The sequence below is a fragment of the Bacillus rossius genome, chromosome 1 (genome assembly GCF_032445375.1).
Source record: "Bacillus rossius redtenbacheri isolate Brsri chromosome 1, Brsri_v3, whole genome shotgun sequence".
NCBI classification, from domain to species: domain Eukaryota; kingdom Metazoa; phylum Arthropoda; class Insecta; order Phasmatodea; family Bacillidae; genus Bacillus; species Bacillus rossius.
The window spans coordinates 149224474-149248622 of record NC_086330.1 but is presented as its reverse complement, the minus strand read 5'-3'; the positions used below and the strand labels follow the sequence as shown (position 1 = coordinate 149248622).

The 24149-nt window shown below is 33.8% G+C and overlaps 1 protein-coding gene across 1 annotated transcript; it reads right to left on the bottom strand.

Annotated features, from left to right (window-relative positions):
• Window positions 1-2584: 2584 nt before the first annotated feature.
• Window positions 2585-16033, bottom strand: LOC134546271 (uncharacterized). The gene is made up of 7 exons (XM_063388979.1): window positions 16015-16033; window positions 13731-13794; window positions 13494-13569; window positions 10105-10175; window positions 7976-8126; window positions 5714-5786; window positions 2585-2843 (listed from the first exon to the last, which is right to left on the bottom strand). Exons 2-7 carry the CDS (start codon window positions 13776-13778, stop codon window positions 2819-2821), a joined length of 444 nt encoding a protein of 147 aa, XP_063245049.1. The 5' UTR covers window positions 13779-13794; window positions 16015-16033; the 3' UTR covers window positions 2585-2818.
• Between the last annotated feature and the right edge of the window lie 8116 nt (window positions 16034-24149).

Sequence of the window (24149 nt, the reverse complement as noted above, 5' to 3'; positions counted from 1 at the left end):
GACGTTAACCTTCTCAATCTATTCGTCCACTGAAGTGGACCAGTCATATCTCAATGATACACGGAGTTTATCAAACCTTAAATGTTTGGGTTAAGGTGTACCTTCGTTCTACTGGACATCATGCTTTATGTCTATGAAATAAATATATATTTTTTAATTTACTTAATTATTTTAAAATAATTAAACATTCATATTATAACTATAGCGTAAGATTATTGCCACAAAAATCCCCAAAAATAGATAAGTACAACAAAAAAATAAAATTAAGTGTTTTTAGGAATTGAGAAAGTATCACTAAAACTGTAAAGATTAAATAAAAACATAATGTATGTATATTGTAGCCATAATTTTACCCTTGTGAATATCCTTCCTGGCAGAGTTTACAGAAAAATTATCAATAATTTATTTACACACACTTTCTGTTCCATAAATACCTGTAAATATAGGTTACTGTGTCACTTGTTTGCTACAGACCTCAATTAAAACGACTTATATTGCAGTTCGTACCGAGCCGTACGCCTATCAACTATCAGGTCCGTTTTTTTTTTTGTGGGTTCGAGGTTGAACCACTTACCTTCACCGGATGGGCGATCATGATCACCAGACCCATGGCCGATGTGCGTATGCATATTTATTTATTTTTACCTAATACGTTATTTTTCAGTCACTTAGAAAACGTTTAGATAGTGTAATTGATTGTTTTTAAGTTTTACTTTTAACTTTTAGGCTGTGCGTTATGCAAACGATTTAACTTAGATGTCTGATCTGTGGGGTGTTTTTTTTAATGACTCCTTTGTTAGTTTTTTGTGTGGCTTTAAAAACATTTGATTTTATTAGGAAAGCAAAAAAAATATTTTTGGTTATCACAGCGCATTATTGTATATTTATGTTTTCCGTTTAGTATTAGCTATACATGCTCAGAGATTCTTAAATATTCAAATGGACTGGAGTGTGAAACTCTTACTTGTATACATTTAACTGAGATAATTTTACTTAAACAGCACAAACTAGTTTCAAATATTTCCAAAAAAATGTTTTAGTTTATTTTACCAAATGTATTGATGACCTAAATAAAATAGATAATAAATAAATATGAATTTATAGATTAACGAAACACATACACAAATCAATGTAAAGCTTTTTTGTAAGAACAACAAACAAGCTCTAGCTTCAAAAATAAGTTGTTAAATTTTTTTTTCCGGTTCAGTTTCAACTATTATGAAACTTCAAAGCATTATCGGGGCAGATAAATATCCATCTCAGAGCACTGATTTGAAATGGTAGAGAGATTGATTTCAACGAGTTTAATTACTACTAACCCAAACTCCGTAACCATCCGGGAATATTGCGCCAGAGAGATTTTCGCGTGGGTTCTTTTACTTTATTTACTGTCATGTTATTGCCAGGTTTGTGGGCTGCCTGTAGCTGAGACTCGCGAGGCAGCAGTTGTAGCCGACCTCCCTAGCACAGTCGGTGTTCAGCGGTCAGCGTTCTTAGTTCGAGTCCCATGAAGAGCATGGGCGTGAATTTGCTTATTTCCATACTATTTCACAACTTTTATTACAGTCAATAAAATTTACAAAATGAAAATAACCTTATCAATAATGAGTTTTTAAGGGGGTACATACCTATTTTTCCGACTATATTGTGTTTTTCCCCATTATTTTCGATTTATTCATAATTTAATCATATTTGTTTGATACATATTTTATCAATTGTCAGGCATTGAAATAATGAATTTATTTGATTTACAATTTTTAATCAAAAGTTCGGTTGTAGCCTTGTCCTATCTCTACTATATTAGTGCATAATTTTTAAGTTTAAAAAAATTAGTTATCACCAAAACTTTAAATAAAATGAGTTTTTCAGGGTTTTGGGAAAACCTTATTTTTATTGATTTATGAAGATATATTCAAACTGAAGTTTTGTAACGAAGGCTACACATGAAAGATTGTTTCAAAACTAGATACCACACAATATCATGGTTTCAGTAGGGTACATGCTAAGGCCGACATGAAAAATTGCGTTTAGGTTCTTAAAATCGTTATACGAGGACTTATTAAGTCAATTATTATAATCTCTTAAAAACAATTAAACATTGTTATATTTTGAATGTATTTAAAATCATGCGCAAAAACAAAAACAAAGAAGCAAAATAATTTAATATATTACCTTGTATTTTTTCAAAGCAAGCTGATTGTTATTTCTTAACTAAAATAAAATACTTTAAATGTTGCGTAGTGGCGAGAAGTTTCACCTCGAAATACGGCGGTTCCGTTTCAAACCCAGGCTCCGCATAGCGTAATTCAGAAAACTGTCAACTGTAAACTTTTTGTGTCTTGGGAAAATTTTTGAAATCTTGATATCTTACTTTTTAATGAGAACATAGCGGTTCACATAATTAAATTAAAACTTTTCAAGATAGCATTCCTATCATAATCAGTTCAACTAGCTAAAATGTCATATGATTATAATATTTCGCAGGGAGAAAAATTATCATATTATTTGGGAGTAGATTTTGGTTATGGCGTGGCGGAAATTTTGTCCTTTCTCAACCTAATATTTTATTATTAAAACACATTAATTTAGTATTACGAAAAAAAAAAAAAAATTTTAAAACTTTATTGAAGTCATGACAAAACAGTTTTATGATGTAACATACTTGACAAAGTAATTTATTTAAATCATAGACATAAAAACTTCACATATATATGCAGTGTTTGCAGTTATGGTTTACTACATGCTAGATAATCTTTCTTTCTTATCCACATAGAGTATTTGACTTGTCACTGCAGATACTGGACGAAAGGGCACTTCTTCACATCACGTTGCATTTAACGTTCCTGTAAACATTAAATACACGTGTTAAGCAAACAATTTTTTTTTTTTAAATTAAAGGAATATTACAAATAAACAAAAAAGCTATTAAAGAAATTTATATTAGAGCAATCCATGTTCTGCTTCTAGTTCCATATGCGTGTTTGGCTATCTATCAAATGAAAGCTTATTTATTTATTGTTTATTAATCCCCAAAAAGTTCTGAAATATTTTAAGTTCGATGTCCACTCATGTAACTTCAAGGTCTGAATTTAAAAAAAAATGTTTGGAGTTTACTTAAATGTTAACGAATTTAAGGTGTTTCAAATGTCACTCACCTAACGTAACCTATCCAAAATTTTATGTCATTTTCGATCACGCATACCCTAAAGAAAAAATAAATAAATAAAGAACGAATGTTTGCTTGAAAATAATTCAAGTTAACTGAAAACAAAATCATAGAATGAATGAATTGGGATGTTTTGGGTGTCTTACTCGGGGTTAATGAATAGCAGGTTCCCCTTTAGAATAAGTGGTAAAAAATTAATTGCGAAAAAATATTTATCTCACTTCAACTTCTCAACTTTGTAACTTCTTCCTTATTATTTGGCTCTGTATTTTGTTTTAAGTTTACTGCCGTCATGGGCAATTTGAGTTGAAACGCACTATTCGTAGCACGATATTTCAGCTATCAAGCAAACGCCTGAGCAAAAGCACGTAAATAATTTAGCCCAATTCATCGTATTTGAGTATTGAAAATTCCTTCCCCAATATTCTAGTATTTATAGTCATGCAATACGAGTTAAAAAAAATTATTGAAGAAATAAAGTATGTAAGGAAAAATTTATTTGGCCCACAATTGTTCATTGTAACCAGCATTGTTTGGGAATATGTAGGCAAGAATAATTAAACTGCTGGATTAACGGATCCAATTAAGAGGTAGAAATTTACAGCGAGGGTATAAATCTAGGTAATCCATCCATTCTGGTAAAGAGCAGAGAGATAAATCAGACTCTAGGTCCCGAATACCAATTAAAACCATTACCAAAGTTTCCAAGACCGTGCGGTATGAGTAGACTATAAAATTCCTACTTTGTTAAAATCACATTTTAGTTTAGTTGAATTGTTGTTTACAGTATTGGTCTCAGCATTTAAGGTTATACCCGTGTCTGAAGCTCGGTGCACAATCAGAAAAAACCCAGTAACTGTAACATTAGGTCGTGTGTAAAAGATTTAATCACCATGTTTTTCGAACGTAGTTATTCATAATAGCGCGCATGACGGTCGTGTGCAGAGGAGAAAAATTAATATATTCAATTTCTGTTAAGGACGCATGGCACAAAAGCCAATGAGAGTGGAGTAGATGCCATATTGGTGGGACTACAGAACTGTTAATAATTATCAGCGATATTTTGGCAATAAATTATCGAGATATTGCAATGTTCAGGTGCAAGAAATTCCTGCTTTGAAAATTAATCATTCCTATTACTAATAACAAGTCACTAGCAATTAATGTAAATAAAAAAAAAAATGTTTCATGGGTAGAATGGTAAACTAAAAATTTCACATAACCCCAATTAATTTATATCTGTGTTCACAAATTGCTGGTCAGATGACGTGGGGTAATCATATAGTAGTTCATATACTCATTTACTAACTCTACCAAAAGATTTCAGATAAATCGCAAATTATTTTTGGTCTGAATTTTAATAGTAATATTTCGCACAGGTTGTGTGCTTAATCATGCGCATGGCCTGCTGTGCACTCGCTCATGTTTTAAATGGTGAATTCAGCTTCAGTCCTTGTCTAAATGTGACTTTAGTTTATTCTTGTAGGTAGGGCCTACTTGTTCCCGGAAGTGACGTCATGAGGGTTGTCAGAACTGCAAGTGAAGTGCACCTTCTAGCGAACTTCCAGGTAAACAAACGTAGTAATTTTTAAAATGGTTTTGTGGATTGCGTTTTACTGAACACCTTAGCAATTATAATACTTAAAATATCATTTTATTTATTATGTACAAATATTAACATATTAAATGAAAATTTTTGAAAATACAATTGGTTTAAAAAGAGATAACAACTAAAACTTGCTTATATAACAATAATAACTTACGACTGCCATAAGGACACGTAATAATAAATGAGTAAATATATGCTACTTTCAGGTAAAGAATTCTATCAAATGTTATTTTTTTAATTAACTGGCCAATATTATTATTAGAGGCCAAAAATATACAGGTTCTAATAGCTCTAATACACCACGAGGGTCGCAAGTACTTTAATTATTTCACGGACTTAGTACAAAGGGATAAAGCTATATTTGGAGTAATAGCAATTAGTTGATTGCAGACATCGCAAGACCACACACCGAGACTGAATGGAACATTCTGACCGAACTCTGAGGCACATTTACGTCGTGGGTCCAATAAAATCAAGAAACAAGTTATATCGGAAGAAAATTACACTCTTTTTAAGCAAAAAAAAAACATTGGCTTCCATTAAGCACTAAGAGGCTGATAGCTAAATAAAAAATAACCTTTTGGGATCTCTGTAACACTATAAGAAACCAGAAATATCGTATTTGACCAACTAACCAATTTTTGAGAACCGTCCATAGAACACCACGCCCAGATAAGTCATTATAAATCTAATTCACGATACAACACTTATCTTAGGCACGTTCTGCAGTACTCTCCTTTTAGTGAAGTCGACACCCATAAAAAAGACTGGCTGATTGTAAACTGCCTAAAAATATTCTACAGCGAGCGTTGTACGTATTAGTTAAAATCAGCAGTTGTGTATAAATAAATAGCTATCCATTTTGAATGGAGTACCCATCCCACAAATTTATTCCAATGCCGCCTTATTAGGCACACTTATACTTCAAAATTACTTACGTTAAGCATTTGACGAATTCTTGTGTCCTCTCACACTTTGGATCAGTGGGGTCTGATAACTGCACAGTATTTGCTGTAAAAAAATTAAATATTTCGATTTATGAAATCTAAAATTATCAAAACACGTAAAATAAATACGAAATTATCATCGAATAAATTGTAGTATGCTTGCTTGCAAGGATTTAATGACATTCCGAATGTCATTTTAGATATTATTGAATGAGATACGAATGGAAAATTCAAAGTTATACATACCATTTTAACTATACGACGTAGCAAAACTTTTAAAATGTAACATATGTGAAAATAAACTAATGTTTTCACAACAATAATATTAAATAACTATGTACTGTAGCGCAGTTGTATGCACACCCTCTTTCAGTATGACGTATTCTAAGTTCCAATCCGAAGTAAAACGTGGCTGTAGATTTTTACAGTCCAAAATTTACCACAAATTTTTGATGTCATTGAAACTGTCAAAACTGTAAATAACAAGTCCAGAAATGTGGGATATTTGGCTCGTTGGTGATAAAATATTCAAAAAGTGGTTAGACAATAAATTTGCTTTCATATGAAAGAACTCTAGTTCAAATTCCAGTCGACCATCGAGATTATTTATCTCAATATTCTTCCTGCGGTCACTACAGACTAATGATTGCTGCTTACTCAATGTCTTTGAATTATTTTGCTATACCTTTCTTTCAAACCAAATTTATTTTGTAGATACGTAAATGGAAACAGCCAAGTTTAAAAAGCGACCAAATAGCTAATGGATGATATTATAAATATTTTTTTAAGAGAAATTTAATTAAATTTATTTTGAGCCGAAATGTTTTTTTAGTTTTGCAAAATTAACACCGTAAGAAAAAGTGATTTGGTCATAAAACTAAATAACTATCCCAGAGAAACAAAAAAAATATTTTAAACAGTAATTTTGGTATTATGAAACATATTAATGTCGAAGAATTTGTTTAAGTATGCAAAAATATTCGACATATATCACTGCATTTTTTGATTTCATAAAAATAAAGTTACTTTAAAATATCTATAAGAACGTAAAAAATTTTTCACACGCATTATAAACATTAAATTTTCGAAACTACTTAAAATGAACGTAATATAATTGAAAACCGTTATAACCTTAAAACGTTTGCACACTTGTTTCCACAGTTCCATACGTAGTGCATAAACACAGGGTAAGTCAATTTTATAATGAAATACTCTAATTTTTGCGTTGGTTGTAGCCAAGGTTTGGCCACATCTGAATGATTACATGGTAAGTGTGGGAAGCTGTTTTTTTCCTTTAATTAATTGTTGCGCCATATTGGTTAGAAGCCCAAAACATTAGCTAAAGTGTGGTGTTTGCCCCGTATAAACGCCATTAAATTACTTTCTTTTTATTAAAATGACGTTTTAAATGACGGAGATTCTAATGCGTACTTACTAACCAACAAGCGCCATTTCCGCAATTTTTGGACGGAACAATATGGCGAGGTTAAAAAGCTACATCAACTACGTCACAGCATGCCGTCTCCTTAGAATTCCTAACTCCATGGTTTTGGTACTCTGTTAAATTAAACATCCAGGTGCTCAGTGCTCCATCTTAAATACTTTGTCCATGGTTTTCAAAAAAATCTTATTTTTTTCAGATCCATCTTCGAAATGCGTGCACTAGATGCTGCAGATGTTTATCGGTCGACCTGTACATTTGACAAAGAGCTACCAGGCGAAGAGTGGTTGGCCAGAGGCACAGTCGAGCGAGGGGATGATTTACCCATGGGGGATAAACTCCAATTGCCGAGCCTGAGACCTAGTTTTTTTAAGTAGTTTTGGGCCCGCCCGCTAGATAGTAGCTTTCATAATATATTGCTAAGATAGCTACATTGATTGTGAGAAGTAATGATAAGAAGTAAGGTAAACAAACCAGTGAAAATAAATTCTCTCTATTTTGGTAGCCACATATTTCGTGGTGTGACGTACCAGAAAGTTTTGAATCTCCCACTAATTTATGTATAACATGGACATTTTATTACAAAACAGCATTAAGTGGTTTTCACACAGTTGAAATTATCTTTACAAAATAATTCGTCGTGAAGTAGATAAATAAACATTATTAAACATAAAACTTTGTATTAGAACCTATATCACGATTTTTTTTCGATAGTAGTTATGGACCCACCCAACAGACAGCGCGAAACATGTTTTCAGTTTGCACTGTAAGAGTCGCACTTGTGTGTCTCCCTCCTTGTTCTGTGCGGTTACCTTGCTCGCCGCACTTGGCCACGTCCTCGCCCGGGAACACGCACGCCATGGCGCTGGACTTGCCCACCTCCAGGTCGGTCTTCAGGCTCTCCGCGTCGAAGCCCGAGTCGCCCGCAAGCCCCGCCCCCCGGAACACGCAGTCGTAGAAACACTGCCGGGAAAACAAACACAACTCACGGTCTCGTTCACATACCCGTTTACCGCCAAACGGCTTCCTATTTCGCTCATACAGTAGACTTACGATAATCTGGCCAGGGTGGTACATCTGTACGACGGTGTTTAAAAGCAAATATTGTTTATTATTAACATATAGACAAACATTTCAACCCAAATATAGGCTAAAACTAAATTTTAATCGCACATTTAAAAGGCTTGTGCGTAGGCCTTAACTTCCGAGGGATCCCGAACCACGCCGAACTCTCCTGACCCACTTATGTGGGTTCTTTTAAAAGCGTTTTGGACTTTGACTAAGAAGTACAGTTTCTTAGCTAGTTGGCTCAAGTCCCTCGCAAGTGCTAGACCATCGGGGGTTCCGGACCTTTGAATGCCGGACTATGGGAAGTCTACTGTGCCAGAAAATTTTAACGGTGAGTGATCTCACTGAAACAACACCACTGCGTTAATGATATCGAGATGGATTAATGTATCAGGAATTGACATCTCGCTGGAGGCGATGAGTATTGAGCAATGGTCCACTGTATTTTTTTTTTTGAAAATAGAACAGAAAAAAATTATGGTAAATTATTGATATTTGTACATTTGTACATTTGAATGAAAATAAATGTACCACTACTAAATAGTGTTCGCAGTAATTCTGGATTCGGATTCTTAACCGGATATTTAACGTTGTCTTATCTCAGTACTTCAATAGTTGAAATAATTTATAAATCGTTCACTGAATAGCTTTCCAGTGTTACCTAACTATGCCATTAATGAGCATAATAAAACTTAATTAAATTATTGAATATGGTTAAGAAAAATAATTCATGCATGAAACATCAATTAAAATATAAAATTATACCCAAATTATCTCGAAAAACGTATTAAATATCTGCAAAAATAATCAGATCCACGTGTTGTATAAAAATAAATATCTTCCTTGTAGTATTACAAACTATCTCCTGGCAACTGATTTCCAATGGATTCTTTAGTAAACGTACAGAACATTATTACTGTGTAGAGGAAACGGGAGTAACCTATGACGAACGGACAAACTCACTGCAATGTCCGCCATGTTTCCCTGATTGTGGAAAACACGGGTGTCGCCCCGCTGGGAAGGTAACCCGGGTCTCGGTGGAAGGCGATCCCCCGCGGACACGTGGAAGCGTGCTGAGCCATTAAAACCAAAATTTGTAATAAATAAACTGTCTTAGATATTCTTTAATGTTTAGTGGTTTCGATCGATCAGCACGTCTCAATGCAAATTCACACTTCCAACAGCTTCTCAAAGAAAATAAATTGTAGTTCACGGAAAAAAAAAATTAAGTACGATTAATAATTTCCAATTTATACGGTACAATAATTATAAGTTAAATTATGTAGCTGTGTGAATAAATACTGTATAGTTTAATTATAAACTTAACTTGTAAAACTCTCGACGCTGCGAGTTTCATAAGTATTGCACTGTATTTATAATTTACAGCCATAATGATTTTTATTTATAGCTGAGAACATGTTTTAGGATTAAGGGAATGTTTTTACAATTATTACTATGTTCAAATAACTACTAAGATATTGCCGTATGATTACAACTTCCTAGTCCTTGATGCTTACATCTTGTAAATAACAATCTTTTTGTTACATAGAAACAAGGTTCTTTGGATTTTCCTCTATATAAACCTTGCATTTTGTGTTCTGCAGCAGAAAAAGTCTCATATTCAACATAGCGGACAAAGACGACGTGAATACAAATACTCATTTTAATGATAATATTAATGCGTTGAGTATAAAACGGAGAGATTAAATTAAAACACATGCACTAAGTGAAAATAAGACTTATGGTATTAAGCAGTTAAACGAAACTTAAAGTTTCTTTATTCACTAAAATTGACTCTACAATAATAAAAAGAGTTGCCTGTTATGTCGTTTTTGATCTGTGAATTGGTAATGTTAAAGCTATAGAACCTTACCGCAATCACACTAGGGTTAGATTTGGCGAATTGAAGGTAACCATTCAAGTCAGCTCCACTCACAGAAGTAGCTGAAAAATAAACGATATTGCACGTTACAATGCTTGTATATACATATAATATGATATAAAATAGAATTATGATTTTATAATGTGCGTTTTACACATAATTCTGAATTTAGGTTCTAACTAATCCACCATTTCTTAATGCAACCACAACGTTTGATTATTTGATAATTTATTGAAGTTTAATTAGTATATGTTACACTGAATATTAGTAAGGCTCAATAACTTCAAACGATGAAACATCTAATATTAAATGGGCTACTTACCACTTGAAAATTTACAAGGTGTTAGTAAATTGATTCATGCAAAAGGTTGACTAAATATTTTTAAAAAATAAAAAAAAAGGTGCGTGTAACTCAGTATAGGGTATAAAAGAAAAAAATGATTTGGCAATTCAAACCTCGACTTGGTAGTGTAGTGTAAGGGGTTCATCACTTTGACAAGTACTTAATATTCTCTGTCCTTTTCGCGTCAGAAACGTTTCACAACAATGTTTCACGAAAAAGTTCCATAAAAATTCGGCCCTGAAATTTCACTCTCATTGGGGCCAAAGAAGTTTCACTTCAAAAAAATAAAACGGCATGGAATTTTTCAAATATATTCTTTTAAAACAGAAAATTTGGATTAAGGAAACGGTATATATTTTGCTTTCTACCTAAGACGAATGCAACGTATGAGAATAAATGTCGTTCGTTATGTTTCACTACAAATATATTTGTTGGGACAGAAATGCCATTGGCAATGTTTGTCTCAACCCAGGCTTTTTGTTATTGATTTAAAAACAAACAGGATGTCCGAATTTCTCATGTTACTTGAGGCACTTCGCTAAAATGACAGGGAACTTTATGGGGGAGAGTTTTAGCTGCGTCCAAATATTGTTCTTGTCGTGTTGCGCGCATTATTCACTTTCGCCGTCTACCGAATTGCAACATTTGCGCTATACACAGATATCACAGCACTAGAGTAGTTGTGACTCACTGATTCAAATAGAAAATTAATCAGAGTTACTCGTACACTGTAATTTTTTTAAATTGAACTATAATATTCATTTAAAATTATGATAATTTTTTGTAAATTAGTACATTTATATGACAACAACTGTAACACTGCAAAATAGTGTTCGCAGTAATACTGGGTTCGGATCTTCCCCGGAAATTTATACTTTGTGTTGTCCCGGTACTTCCAATAGTTAAAGTTATTTGTGAACCGTTCCCTGAATAACTTTCCAGGATTAACTGCGCACATTAATAAACATAATAAATTAAAATAAAATACAGTCAATTATTGAATATTCTTTTATTTTTTCCATGGTTTCAAAAATTAAGTTTGAATGAAATATAAATTTTAAATATAAAATTATGCGCAAATTTCATATTTGCAAAAATAACCACAGCCATGTGTTGTACAAAGTTGCAATACCTTTCTTGCAGTATTAAAAACTATTTCTTAACCACTGGATTCCAAAGGATTCGTTTGTAAAAGTACAGAATTATTTTTCTGTGTAGTTACTGGTCAGTCGCAAGAAATAAAGCAGAGAAATTAAAAGCATGTTGTTGCTTTTAAAAGTTACTTATTCATTAACTTTCAAAACTACCATGATATTAATAAAACTCAACGTATCCCAAATGCAATATTAGCTGACGTCATCACACTTAAAGGTGAAGTCAAATAATTATTACCTACTCAAAATAATTATAAAAACTAAGACTCGCATGGTTGTCGTTACGATGTTCTAGTCAATTCATCATAGTTTGTGTGTTTTCACACACACACAGTACACGCTGTACATTCGACGGCCCATAGGGCGTAGCAATAGGAACTTGTGTTATATATTTTGAAGAAAGTTGTACAACGGATGATCCAGTATATCAGCTGAGTCTACTTACTAAGTATAGGTATAAGGGACGCACACTACGGTCAATGCAGTTTCCTTGTCAATGATGCACTTTCTTTGAGGACGGAAATTATTCAAAGCTCCCATGCATAGAGGATTAAGAAAAGTAATGCATCTCTAGTCATTCGAATAAACAATTAGACAATGAATCCCCATTATCGTACGAAGAATCTTTGACAATGTACCTTTAGCATTTAAAGGCATAAATTAAATCTTTCAGACCTTCTATACCTAACTGCGAACACATATTTAATAACAGGCTCTAGTCTGTCAGCGCCGCGAGGGAACAACAGTTTACAGGTGCTGACTTCAATAAACAGCCAAAGCTAAGTCCTATGCAATGTCAAAAAAAATAGCAGGAATTCTTTATTGGAAGCGGTATCAACATATGTGAGATTGCAAGATGGCGAGGCCTTATCCTTATTAAAGCATCAATAACATCGCTCCCCTTGTTGAATTTTAGTTGGCTACGGGATTTCCCTCGAGTGCAGCTTCCAGTGATTGGTCGCTGCATTTAACCTCGAGAGCGGCTAATCGATAGTCCTCTGGCTTGCCTAGACTTTACGATCCTTTTGCGGGCTTTCTAGCAGTCAGACGCGGGAGATAGCACGTTTGCCTCCACCCGCCGGCTTATCGAAGAAACGGTACCCTTGCACGGAATCTAATACGAAAAAGTTGTTTAAATGATTCGTGCAATGGAGAGTTCTGATTTAATACAATTTCTTGTATACACGTCATTGCCGTTTTGCACGTTTTGTCATGGAAAAAAAAATTCTAGAACGCAAATTGAGCAAAAAATGAAAACATAAACCCACATTAAACAAGCCTAAATAAGCTGTTGTCAAACAGATAAACCCAAAGATGAACACAAACAGGTATTATGGACAACACGACGAAGACAGCACAGACGAATACATTCTAACTTAAAAATCAGACAGCACAAGAATTCCGTGGAAGAAATTTAGTCGTGAAAATAAAAAAAAAGCAAAGACGAAATTTAATTAAGGTTTTAAAAAAATTTTCCATGACTGTTTGTACAAAACTTCAAAGGCATGTGTCCAAGAAATTGTATTAAAACATGGAAACGTTGGTGCAGGTATTTGTTTTTCACTAACTGACTGTGCAATTTAACTTCAATTTTATTTATATTCTTTGATTTACATGTATTAGGCTCCAAACTACTTAATTACTTAATAGTCTACTAACCTGCTCGTCAGTAAGGGTATGTGTATGAACTGAAAAAAAGTTTATTTCATATATTTATTATAAACTAAATTATTTTATCCAAATAAAAAAATATAATTTATATTTTCTAACGGAAACAATTGTGCGTCATTAGAATAGTGTCCCTATTACATGACTTTTCCTGCCTTAAGTATGCCTACAAACAGTATATATACAACAAAAACATAAATAATACTTGTACTTACGTTTCTGTACATGATATTTTTGAGTACAATTCTTAAATGAATCTTTTAGTGCTTGTTTGTAATCGTTGTCTCCAATCTGGAACAGAAAAAAGATTATATACGTACCTTTCATTTCACTACTGCGTTCTGTCAAGTCAATGGCGTCAGTCTAACATTCGCCTGCGCGTCACAAATAAATTGCATAGATCCTGAGTCAATCATATGACTTTCACATAGGCAGAAACGAACTTAACTTACCACAGAGGAGACGGAGAAGAGGAAAAAGACAGCATACACGGCCTTCATTGTGTCTGTGGAGAACCTGAAAGAAAAACACACATTTAACATACAATTTTGTTCGAGTCAGTTTTAAAGTTATTCAGCTTCAGAACTGTAGTTCACAAGTAGCCTACGATAGAGAAGCATTCCCGGATTAGTTATGAAGCAAACGTCATAGCGTTTTGTTTGTGGCTAGTAAAAGGGTTTTCATGTAGGGCTCAAAGCAATAACTTAAGACTTTGTTGCAAAATGTGGGCAGCTCCAGTTTGGCAAAAATGTGATTGTATTAAACAAATGTAAAAAAAACATTGAAGGAATATGCTGTTCAATGCTTAGCCAAGTTATTAAAATGTTGTGTGCTTCCACTGTACTAATATTTTGTGAGAAATTAGCCTTCTGTATTTATAAATCCTCACATTTTAATATTTATAAGAGAAGGCGATGTTATTATAGCACCTAATATGTACATTCATTGAACTTTCAAAACATCGTCGTTTCTTACATATGCTCTAGAAACAGTTGCATTAACATCAATATACTGCTCTGTAATTAATATGCCTGTGACAAGGTGCATTAGTTCGCTGTTGTTACAAACACAACACACACACACACATACACCTACACACACACACACACACACATATATATGTAGCTTTGCTGTTTAGAAGACGGCATTAAAAGCGCTAACGCAATCAACTTAAAAACACATAAATAATACTTTTTCTACTAAGAATTCTAGTTCTCACGCTGTTTTGGAGTTGAAATAAATATGTCTGAATTTGTAACAGAGAAAGTTTCTTAAAAAATTGCAGTTCCGGATTAACTGGATCTCTCAAGAAACTTTAACGGATTCCATTTACCAAATTCTGTGTTCTGTGGTACACACACAGTGAAGACGCAAGTGGATGACAGAAGATTTTTCTAGTTGTAGACTTAAGAAGGTTGTGAAGGTTTTGTTAATACTCAGTGATGCTTATTGTGACTTCTTTATAGAAGTGAGTACACTAAGTATCTGTGTTCCCTGCTATACGGAACACGAGCGTCATGCACGAGGTAATTCGCGTGGGTTAGTTGGAGACTGCGCAGCTGCGAGGGAGATCGTGCAGCGAGGCGCAGCAGAGGGTCTGGGTGCAGACACCCGGGCGCTGCAGCGACGAGCAGGGACTCGCGGGGCGAGTAGGCACAGCCGGCGAGTGCTCCAGTCGCTGCGAGGACTTGTCTGCGCAGCCCCGCGCCTGTGACGCCGTAGTGGAAGGCGAGTGACGTTTAATTTAAACTCACTATTGCGGGCGAGTTTAATATAGGGCAGTTAAACCAAGGAAAATACACATGTACACGGTTAATCATTTTCTCAGATATCAGGTTATAATTTTTGTGATCGCAATTTTACAGACATTTGAACTATAAATAGTATTTTCTGGGTCGAGAAATAAATTCGAGATTCTAATTTTATGAATTGTTTGTAGTGAAGTAATTTTGTGAGAATTTTTAATATTGTTCGCGCTGTCACTCACTTGTTTTTGTGTATACATTTATGAAAGCCGATGTATTTAGTAAAATTCAGTCTGAATTACAGTTAAGTTCTACTGTAATATATTATTGTAGAGCCTTAATTACTTTTTCAGAAAATTTCTTGCTCAAGTAATATTTAAAGCAAAGGACTTGTAAAATATGTGTGTTCAATCTTATGTTTGTAGGTGTGTAATTACGTATTATTTTGTGTTTACAAAAATTCAGTCGTTCATGAATACATACAAGACCAAGTGTATGAACAAGAGAACATATTCAATGTTTATGTTTGCTCAAATTTAGTTTGAAAATAAAACTAAATTTACGCACAGCACATCTCTCGCTCGTTATTAAAATCCACCGTTCAGTAGTGTTGCATCTCCCGGAGTACAGCACTGGGCAAAAAATTTACGAAGATATCTCTGAATAATTTATTACCAGTTTATTTTGTACATTTAAGCTGAAAGATAACAGTGCATAACACTTTTGTAATGGAACGTAACATAGACTTTTGGAAATTACAGTAAATTTACGAACTTTTCAACGATGATTTTACCCGAAATAAACAATGAGCGCTTCGTAATTTCAGACAATATGGTCTTCGTAAAAACTACGACATATTCTGACCTTCGAGCTGCATGTTTAGTTTCAAAATATGTAAAAACAAATGTGAAAGAAAGAAAAGTATTTTTTATTGAGTCGTTAAGATATTAAAATCATTCTTGCGATTTAATTTTAAAGCACGCGAACTCACGGTAATTGCGTTTTACGAAGATAACCGTAAATTTACTAAGATCTCAGGATAATTATTAACCAGCGTCCTTCGTAAATTATGGTGAAAAATTTTAACAGTGTACTTACTTTTACTGCCAGACAGTACAGGCACCTTATGTAGGTCTTTACGCTGTTTGAAACTGACTGGACATTCCTTGGACAAGCTGACATTTTATACACATTTGTTGGGAAGCACCTGTCGTGACCCAAACCGGTCAGCGATAACGCTTGACCAAGACGAAATTTTTTTATGTGTTCTATTTAAAAGCTAACAAGAATTCAAAAACCTGATATGACCTGTCCTTGAAGAAAAGTAGAGTATGAGAGATGGTAAATGTCTTGCGTTCCTTGGCAGGTCACCATGTGAAGTTACAATTTTATTTTTAAGTATTAAATAGTGAGAAATTTCTTTCATGACTTCTGTTAACACAAATGTAATTGTGGATTTGATCTTCTATAAAAAATCTCTTTTCACGTAGATGTAATAATAAGTCTTATATAAAAACTAGCTGCAGTACCCGGCTTTGCCCGGGCTGAACACCAGGTGATCTATTGTCCGCGAGTTACAGCAAAATGGATAGCGATATGTCCAGTGTGTTGGACATTAAGAAATGACACATAATTACTGTTTGTGTATCTGTGACCTATGATTTTCTGTTTACCCATGGCGATCGGTTGAAAGGTTTAGAAGTTGATGCGCTACAGCGCCATCTAGCGGCGAGTTACAAAAAAAATGGATAGCATAAAAACCTTCTTCATGATAAAAACACTTCGATGTGCCAAATTTCATGGCGATCGGTCAAACGGTGTAAGAGTTTATCGACGTCATATATGCCAACATCCAATTATATATATTCTTATATTTCGAAATTTTAGGGCTTTCACTTTTGCGGAGAGTGGATGTTCAGGACCTCGAATGGTTTGGAACACTCCATCTCGAAAGAAATTATATTTGAAATTCCTGAAATTTTCGAGATTTTGGGGCTTTGTCCCCAGAGGGGGAGGGGTTATTTTGAGGACCCTGAATAGCAGGGAAACACTAAAAATCGAAAGAGAATGATTTTTGAAATTTTCTAAATTTTGGGGCTTTGACCCTTATGAAGGGGGGGGGGGAGGGTTAATGTTGAGGACCCCGAATGGCTCGTAAACACTCCAAATCGAAAGAGAATATGTTTTAGAAATTTTGGGAAATTTTTTTATTATTGGGTCTTTGACTCCTTGTGGGGGGAGGGTAGTTTAAGGACCCCGAATGGCTCGGAAACACTCCAAATAGTAAAAAAGTATACTTAAATTTAAAGAATTTTTCGAAATTTTGGGGTTTTGCATTTCCCCCCCCCCCCCCCTTCCATAAAAATTGTGTGGGAATTCGACTTTGGGTAAAAGTTCCACCATGCCCCGGACACTTTAGTTCGTAATGACTTAATTTTAATACAATTTCCTCCAATTTTTCGAAATTTTGATGCTTTCACTTTTGTGGAAGGGAGGAGGGGGTGGGTGGAGGTTCAAGACCTCGAATGTTTCGAAGCACTCCATCTCGAAAGAATAGATATTTGAAATTCCTAAAATTATCGAAATTTTGGGGCTTTTTCCTAGAGGGGGGTGGCGGGCGGTTCGAGGACCCTGAATGACTCCAAAACACTTAAAATCGAAAGAGAAAGATTTTTTAAAAAATTTAAACTTTCGAAATTATGGGGCTTTAACCACCTGGGGGGGGGGGGGGAGGGGGTGATGTCTAGGACCCCGAATGGCTCGGAAACACTCCAAATCGAAAGAGATATAAAGGAGTATAAGAATGTAGGCATATACTGTACTCCTATCTACCATAATAACAATATTGACAAATAGAAAAACTTATTACCTACCCATGAATAATTTTCTAAATAAATTAATAAATAACTCTTTGTTTAAGAATTTACGTACATACATAATATTAAACTTCAAACTATACACAAAAAAAAAGGATATTTTTGAAACTATTTTTTATTTGTCATAATGTTTAAAACATTTGTAGGATTTGTTTATATGTAAAACTGTGGTGGCAATATTCCGCTTATCCAAAGGAGTATAGAAATTAATAGAGATATCACTCCCACTCACTGTACACACCACAAATCTTTGAATTAAGTAAAAAAACATAGTCCAAAATGAAACAAAAAGTATAAATAACAACTAATTTGACAAAAAAGTTTATACAACTGGAATGACAATGTTAACATCCACCTGAAATTTAATAGAAGTAGGTAGGTAAGAATATATATAAGAAATTAATTGAAATTAAAACATACATAAATAAAATTATCTCACACTCAACCAAACATAATGTTTAATATGAAATAAAGGAAGATGGCAATTACACGTAACTATTCTAATTAATAAAAAAAAATAAACTTTCTTGAAATAGTAAAATTCAAATTTTTCAACAATATATTACATAGTTGATAAAGATTTCTGGTCTTCGGTCTCGGCAGCCCTAAGACTCTTGACGCTCAGCAGATAAATTATAAACACTAAACCAAACTACTTGCAAATAACTAGGTACTATAAAAAAATTACAATATTGACAAATAGAAAATATTAGTAGGCCCTGCCAACCTATGAATAAATTTCGAAGAAATTTATAAGTTTAAGAATTTATATACCTACATAATATTAAACTTCAAACTATCCACACAATAAAAACCTAAGAATGTTAGTGTAACTAATTTTTTTTATTTGTCATAATACCTAAAATACGTATGTTTACAAAATGAAACAAAGTATAAATAATGACCAATTTGACAAAAAAAATTGTACAACTCGAATGACATTGAAAACATACACGTGAAATTTAAAAGAATTATGATTGTCCTAGGTAGAGAGAAAAAAATATGTATATAAGAAATTAAATAAAAAAAAATGGGTGCGTGTACTTAGGTACGCGCATGAGAAGTTATACTTCTTTGGCATCATTAAAAAATAGTTTTTAATTGCATGCAAAAATATTGCTTGGAGTCCCACCGCGCGGAAGAAGTGAAATTTCGTAATGTGGAAATGAAAATAGGAAGGGGTAGAAATTGATTTTTAGTGAAATCATATTGTATTAAATCAAACTAAAAAAATAAAGGAAATAAATTTGTAACGATTCATAGATTGATCTTCAGAGAGAGAGACACCTATTAAATGTCTATAAAACTTACTTTTTTATGAGAGCAGATTTTCATGAAATAAATCATGAAATCATTCAACGATAAAAGCTGTTTATTTAATTAAGCGGACGGGTTCGCCCGAAGGAGAAAATTGACGCGGCAAGACCTCGTGGACATAGAGAAATGACACACACTTACTATTTATGTGTTTATGAAACATGATTTTTTTCTGCAATTTAAATTGTAATATACAAAAACGGTATTGAAAATTGAAACAAATATGGCGACACTACAAACAGTCAAGATCTTTATTTTTTTCTTACTCTCTACTTAGTTCCTTACAATATAAAAACGTAACGTAATGGCTTGAAAGCTATTGCACGGCAGGCATAGAGGAATGACACTAACAGTTTGTATATCTATGACACACATTACATAAAATTAAGATATATATTTTTTTAACCCGTTTAAAGATTTTTTTTTAGACAAAAGATAGCCTATGTCCATCCCCAGGATATAATCTATCTCCTTGCTAAATTTCATTACGATCCGTTCAGCCGTTCAGCCGGGAAAAGGTAACAGACAGACAGACAGAGTTACTTTCGCATTTATAATATTAGTAAGTATTGAAGTATTGATGAACGTTTGTGCGTTCGCACATCGTTCATTCGATTAAATTGGAACTTTGCACATTTGACCTTCGAAACATGGGGAAGGTCACTGTCTAGGTGAGACTATGATAAAAACAATCCTTAAAAAATAATATAACTTTTCTTGATAAAATTTCGCCATTGCATTGATAACTCATCTTTCATCCGATCTCTATGAAATTTTTCACGCTTGACCATTGAAACCATGGAGGTATTTATTATTCTGTGGAGTGGTTGTCTGTTCTGAAGTTGAAGTTAAGTGGTTAGCAATTGGGTAGCAAAACAAATTGTATAAAGGCTAATATGCTAAAAACGTTTTTAAAAGTTTGAATGGATCTCGCCATGAAGAATCGTAAATATGCTATCATGTAATGAATATTGCTGAAAAAACATATTACCAACCCTCTGCAATAAATTAGGGTTAAACTTAATCATAAAAAAAATTGTTTTGCTATGCAGAAGGAAATTGTGTGTTAGTTTGGGGGGGGGGGGGGGGGAGAAGGGAGAGTAAGAGGTCGTTCTCATTTGGACTTCATGTATTAATATGGTAAATATTGTTTAAACCAACTACCTCCATGATTAAAACACTAGTAAGTTCACTGTTTAGGTGTGATTTCGATAAAACCAACCCGTAAAGTAAAAATTAAGGTGGCGCGCGAGTAGTATCGGATAATTACCATTAAGTATTTGATGTCAGTTCATCTTTTCTATGGTTTAACTTATAATGGTGGTGTGCAAATCGATATATATGTATATTAAGACAGAGATATAGATATATCGAGCGATAGAAATATATATAGAGAGACAGAGTGATGGAGTGAGATAGAGTAGCTAATACAGAAATGGTGATATATATACATTGAACTGTAGAATAGTAATAGGTATAGAGAAATATAAAGAGGGTTATGTATATTATAGGCCTATATAGATTTATCAATTAAGAAAATATAAATATATACATAGACAAGACAAATGAATAGAGAGATAAAATAAACGGTTAGAGATAGAGCTATAAAGCTATATTTATTTAGGCATAAATTGATGTATAGAGATATAGAGAAGTATATACATATAGTGAGATATAGAGAGATATGGATATCTAGTGAGATATAGAGACATGTATATATAGTGAGATATATAGATAGATTGAGAGAGATGGAGTAGTATGGAGAGATGAATAGACAAATACATAGATATTTTAATATATATATATATTTATATATATGGAGTTACAGAGAGATGAAGAGAGATATAGATATACATATGTACATAAAAACTGAATTATTTTCCGCATGAACTTCCGATGAAATGAAAACGTGAAATTTAAAGGTTAATTTCGGACGGTTTTGAAACAAAATTAAACAGATCTAGTATCTTAGGAGTGTAGCTACTTACTGCAGGAGCTAATTATTCACAAAACGTAGCTAATTTGAGATTGTTTTATGTGATTTCAAAATTGTGAATATTCAAATCCTGGGAAGAAATTCTACCTGGATATTAAACTAAGACATAGGAACGAAATAATTTTATCTGTATTTAGATGCATGTTTTTATAAGAAATATATTCATTGAAAATGGTATTTTGATAAAATATAATTCGTAATCCTCATAAATACTTTATGATTCACAATTCTGCGTTTTAATATTTTAAAAGGTTTTAAAATAAATATGTTATAATTTTTGCATGCCACTCAGTCCTTCAATTTTGGTTTTAGTGCTTCTTAAACGACGCCTTAGTAACCAAGCTGACAATCCTATCGAAAAACAATCAGCTACCAACAACAGAGCGTTGTTAAGGAAAGCTGAATTAAAATATTTGTGGAACAGCAACCAGTGCAAGCAACGCTGAGATAATAAATATTGATCTAACCCAATAACTAAAATAAAATATGGGCATGCGAAGAGAAATAGTGACTTACAGCAATGCAATAATCTTGCATTAATTTACTATAGGTTTGACGTAAACAATTTAAAAAACTATGAATATTGAAATATTGGTAAATTTTGACGTATTCGTTTACTGAAGTGAGATATATTTACAACCGGCAGGGTACGTTGAGGTGGTTATGTCATCAGACCGTAAATGAAGTGTGACGCTCAGAGAGCAACAATTAAGAGTGTAGCGTTCGATCCCGGAGAGAGGGGGGTGATAGCCACAATGGCATGCATGCACCATAGCACACTTGCATACATGCGTTATTGCGCACCCTCGTGCTTGCGCATGCTTTTGCATTGTTATTCTTCTATCTGTGAAGTTTCACTTCTAATGCGCTTGGTCTTTAAGACGCCCACATGCCTGGAGCTACTACCACTTCAATGCGCATCAAGCCCTCAGTCGCCTCTATGCACCAGGCAGCGAGCAGGGTTTCAGTCGTGGTATGCGATTGTCAGGGCTCACCCTGTAATTATATCGTTGGGAAGTGTAACAATGCTTCATGCACACGCCATCAGGGGTTTCTTGGATTCCCAGTTGCAATGTCTTGAGATGCGGTGTTGTGATGATGCTTAGTTTGGTCTCATTGAGCGGCTTCGAGTAACTGTCGACCACTCTATCAATATTTTATGGTACCGGACTCGTTGGTCATGATTGTAAGAGTGCTTAACATCCGACTCTAGGGTCGTGTGTTTGAGTCACACGTCGGTCATTGGTATTTTTTTTTAATAAGTTAGTATTGCAAACATGTTCAAACGTTTACTGTAAAATAAATATATTTAAAAACACCATTATTCCGTGCCGAGAAGAATGCTGGGTTCAGATTATTTCCCGGTCATTTATGCTTTGTGTTTTAACAGTACCTCCAGAAGTTAAAGTTGTTTGTTAACCGTTTTCTGATTAACTTTCTAGTATTAACTGTGCTTATTTATAAGCATATTAAAACACAATAAGACCAGTATTAAATATGCTATTTACTTTTTCATAGTTTAAAAAATCAATTAAACGTCAATTAAAATATAAAATTATGTGCCATTTTTACTAAGAAATACTTTAGTTTTATGCCAAAAAATAACCATAGACATGTGCACAAAGTTACAATATATTTCTGGTAGTATTATAAATTAATTCTTGGCAACTGGAATTTTTTGTAAAATTTCAGGCAATTTTTTTTGTGTAGTGTTAAAATCATACGTGATTTTTATAAGAAAATTAATTTAAAAATAACATTGAAAATGATAGTAAAAATCCGACCTCCGTGGCGCAATCGAATGCTTGCCAGCTATCGATACGAGAGGTTATGGGCGTGAATTTACGTCGTCTAATTTCGTCACGAAAAAGTCAAATTCATAAATTCATCACAGATGTCAAATAAATGCATGCCGCTGAAATTATAACATGAAGGAGATTGTCTGTTGGGTTGATGATGAAATTCACAAACGTGATAAACACTAAAAATTAAAAAAGACTCGCATTCTGCTGGAGCTGTGTTTGAATCCTGGCCCAACCATCCTTCAAGCATATTCTACGGTGACACTTTACCTACTATAGTCATAGACGCCTTATTTCCAGAAAACTCCTCGTGACAATATAGTGCCCGAAACACTGACCTTCATTTTGCAATGATATGGTTGATAGAATAACACATCCAACAATATTTTTTTTTATGTCTAGGATTTTGGAACTGATTTTAACTATATTTGGGGCGCTGAATCTAAATATGAAATGAGTTATTTTCTATCAGCTATAATTATTGAGACAAGTGTGAAAAAAGGCGTAAAACCGCCTGCTTGGCTCAAGCCACTTCGTGACAGGGATACCCCAGGTTCGGAATCCCATCCTTCATTTCAACGCAACTAAATTTGAGGTCAGTTTGTGAGTTTTAGCCGTGCAGAATAGATCGAAGTTGATAAAAAATGAGTTCCAGTAGAAGAAGTTATGTAAATCATCCTGATATGTTTTGCTACATCTTGGAGAAGATAAGGTATCGTGAACATCAATTGGTGATTTGTGTGAACTTAAAAATGGTAAACTTTCTCCTCGGACAACAAAGTAGCCACACGAGATATCATTGTTTCTTGTGCTTCTGGGATAGCAGAGACAAAACACACCACTGGGTTATACAAGAGTGGCCTAAGAGAGAAGACATGGTCGTTGGAGGAAATAAAGTTATTATCGAACCTTTAGTTGCACAAGAGAAAATCAACTTTATTCTACTGCATATCAAGCTGAGCATTATGAAACAGTTTATAAAGGCTCTTGATAAGGTCGGATCATGATTTGTATTTTTAGGGGAAAAAAATGCCTAACTTGAGCACGGAAAAAAAATTTAAGGAGGAATTTTTAACGGCCCAGAAATAAGAAAATTAATTAAGGACCAAGCCTTCGTAAACTCCATGAATGAGGA